At 43.0% G+C, this 3,301-nt stretch overlaps 1 protein-coding gene across 1 annotated transcript; it reads right to left on the minus strand.

Annotated features, from left to right (window-relative positions):
- Positions 1–485: 485 nt before the first annotated feature.
- LOC104293787 (toll-like receptor 7) lies at positions 486–3,295 on the minus strand (the record flags this gene model as incomplete). The annotated part of the gene is made up of 1 exon (XM_009893314.1): positions 486–3,295. A coding segment is annotated over one exon (2,697 nt), but the record flags the coding sequence as incomplete, so codon positions are not given.
- Positions 3,296–3,301: the final 6 nt, after the last annotated feature.

Genomic DNA, 3,301 nt, shown 5'->3' on the forward strand with positions numbered 1-3,301 from the left:
AATCATTCTTACATTTTCCCGACTCCTAAAATCAAAGCATGGGCTTTGCTTTGGGCATTTTCTGAGATAAATGTGTCGGCAAATGCTTTTCTTGCTTTTCATAAATACACCGAATACAGAAACTAACTTTTTCCATTAAAATCACCTTTACTCCAACACTGATCTGAACAGCAGCAACTTTAGGCACGGCCAAACTCCTCCTGGCGGTCTGTGTACTAGAGTAAGCTGAGCAAGTGTCTCACCCCCACTTGACCCAACGACAGGAGATGCTGGAGGCCTGCAGCAAACTGAAAGCTGGAAGTGGTGATTGTGTTCTAAACCAGGCACCTCCCGTGGGTAGTGCATCTTCTCTTGCTGTGCAGCACTCCATGCCAAGCAAGGTGCATGTCAGCTACACATCTGTGCCGGCAACAGTTTCTGTTCAATCTTGTCATAGCAAAACAAGTGAACTATCAGCTTTGGGACTAATTGTGCCTTTCGTTTTGGGGAACAATAGCACAATTACATTTATCCTCCACACTTTGACGGTTTCTCCGAACAGAGTTGAGGATCTTTTGCTCACCGTGCATCATAACAATATTTACAGGGAACGGCAGAGCTAAACAGTTTCTTGGAGCAGCTTGTTGTAGGCCAGGGTATTGCTTGTAGCTATTGCATTTTTCAGGCACTGCCAGAAGTAGGGTTGAGATCGAGGGTTAGTTGGCCATTCCAGGACAGAACTCCTGCACAGCCTCTTCCTCAGCCGGACATAGCGGGACTTCTGCAAAACCTTCTCAAGAAATATCAAGATAATGACATCCATTTTTTCATCTAGAAGCCGCTGATGGGCCATGTAAAATGCTGTCTTGAAGCGGCCGCTTTTAATATACCTGTTGGTCAGCACAAATATGGTCTTTTTGCTCAGCTGAATGCTCTGGGAAAGGTTGTCAAAGACAGGCTGTCCTGGGAGCCAGTCCCTTTCTTCCAGGCATAGATTGAACTGTCTGGCTTTTTCATCTTCCAGCCTTTCAACCAGTTCTTTCAGCACCCACTCATTCACAGCCGGATCTCTATTGTCATAGGCAATAAAAGCATCGTAGCAAGCATCTGGGAAAGATAAGCGCCGATAGCCCTTCAACTTGGCAGCGCAGTAATGGTAACTATACCACACATCCCAGAAATAGAGATGGCTCATCATGGTGAACACCATAAAGCCTAGGACAGTCGAAGCTGACAGAGCATACAGGATCAAATACGAGGTGTCCAGCTCACAGGTATACAGGTCCAAGAAAACCACACTCCTTCCTTTATGTGCCCCTGGGCCAGCACAGGTCACATCTGTGGCCAGGAGAGGAATAGTCACTTGCGTCTGATTGATCCACCAAACAAACCACACGGCATCACAATTGCACTTGAAAGGATTGCCGTGCAAAAGCAGCATCCTCAGGTTGTTGATGACATTTTCAGGGAAGCTGGATTTCTTAATTGTTTGGATTTTGTTTGCGCTGAGGTCCAAGTATTTCAGTTGAAAAGCGCCTCTGAGAAAATGTTTGGTTAGTCGTTGAATGCGATTGTTTCGCAGCATCAGTTCTTGGAGCGTTGAAGAGCAATTGGACAGTTCTCGGGGAACAGTACCCAGAAGGTTGTTGCTGAGGTCCAGAGTTACTAGTTTCTCCAGGTACTGGAGGTTTCCCCAGTTGAAACTCTTCATCCGGTTATTGGTTAAGTTGAGGATCTTGAGTTCTGGGGGCAGAGCTTGAAACACGCCATGAGGCAAAAAAGTGAGCGAGTTGAAGGAAATATCCAGTTGTTCGAGGCTGGTCAGATTCCTGAAGAATGACAAGTATCTAGCATTCCCATCCATCCATAAAACATCTAACCGATTTCCTCTGAATTCTAAAATTTGAAGAGATTGGCTTTCTATTCCTGTGTTAATAGAGGTGGAAATCTCATTCTCATTCATCATCAGCTTCTTCAGATGGGCCAAGTTTTTCATAAAACTAAGCGTGTGAGTAACACCTTCTGCCAAGAAGTAATATTTGTTATTGCTCAAGTCCAGAATTTCTAAAAGTTCTAGCTCTTTGAAAGCAGTTGAGTATAGCAAGTCAATCCTGTTGTTGGAAAAATCCAGATATTTCAATGCAGACAAGTGGTAGAACTCACTTCCATTTAAAGTCTGACTTATTGCATTACCTGACAAGTTGAGACACCTGAGGGAACTGAGTCCCTGGAAGTCTGAGGGATTAATAAAAAATATGTTGTTTCTGCTTAAATCCAGAGTTTCTCCATATTTCAGGCACTCTTCCTTAACTGAAGACTGGTAGGAAGCAGCCTCTTTGTCTTTGGACCTGCAACTTCGCCCATACACATCATACCTAAAATAATGCATCTCTTGTAATACCTGCCTGTTGTATTGCTCTGCCGATATGCTCGGATTAGAGCAAAATCCATAAAAGTTGCTTTCTCCTGAAGAAGGAGAAATTTTATTCACTGAGAGGTCTATGAGTTTAAGAGCTGGAAATTCCTTGAACACTTTCAGGTCAGCAATTTTAATAAAATTAGTCTCAAGATCCAACACGGTTAGATTCCTAAGACTGAGCAATGGAGCTAGGTTTGCTTCTCTCAGTTCTTTAAAGACATAACCCCTGAGCCTCAGCGTTTCCAGGTTAGAGAGGGAGGAAAATGTCTTAGACAGATTCAAGAATGGAGAATACATCTTCAGTTCAAAATTGAAGGACAGATCAAGCTCAACAAGGCTGGGGATAAACTTCAAAAACTGAGCCTCTCCTATCTCCTTTATGAGGAAATTTTGGGAGAGGTCAAGCACTTGGAGATTCTTGATGTTTTTGAACCAGCTGCTTGGTACGCTCTCAAGAGAGTTACTGTGAAGTCTCAGAATTCTTAAATTTTCCAAGGAATAAAAAGCCTTTGAATGAATCTCAATTGTGCGCTTGGGGCAAGGAATACAAGGATATGGGGCATTATAGCAGCGTGGGCAATTACCACTTAGATCAAGGATTTCCAGGTTGTGAAGGGCACTTAAATCATGTTCTTGAATCACTTGAATCATGTTGTTGTAAATATACAGTTCCTTTAAAGTCGATGACAAATTGGGTGGAATATGGGTTAAGTTGTTTGCCTTTAGGGATAGTATTGTTAATTTTTTCAGCTCCAGGAAGGCTGTTTTTTCAATTTCATACGAGACATTGCATGGATTACGGTAGTAACAGTTCTGTCCCAGGTAGAGTACTTCTATGTTTGCTAGCTCTGAGAAATTGGCTTTTTGGATAGAAAAGATCCTGTTTGCTTCCAGGCTCAGCAG

Source organism: Charadrius vociferus, unplaced genomic scaffold (genome assembly GCF_000708025.1).
Source record: "Charadrius vociferus isolate BGI_N301 unplaced genomic scaffold, ASM70802v2 C16258037, whole genome shotgun sequence".
NCBI lineage: Eukaryota > Metazoa > Chordata > Aves > Charadriiformes > Charadriidae > Charadrius > Charadrius vociferus.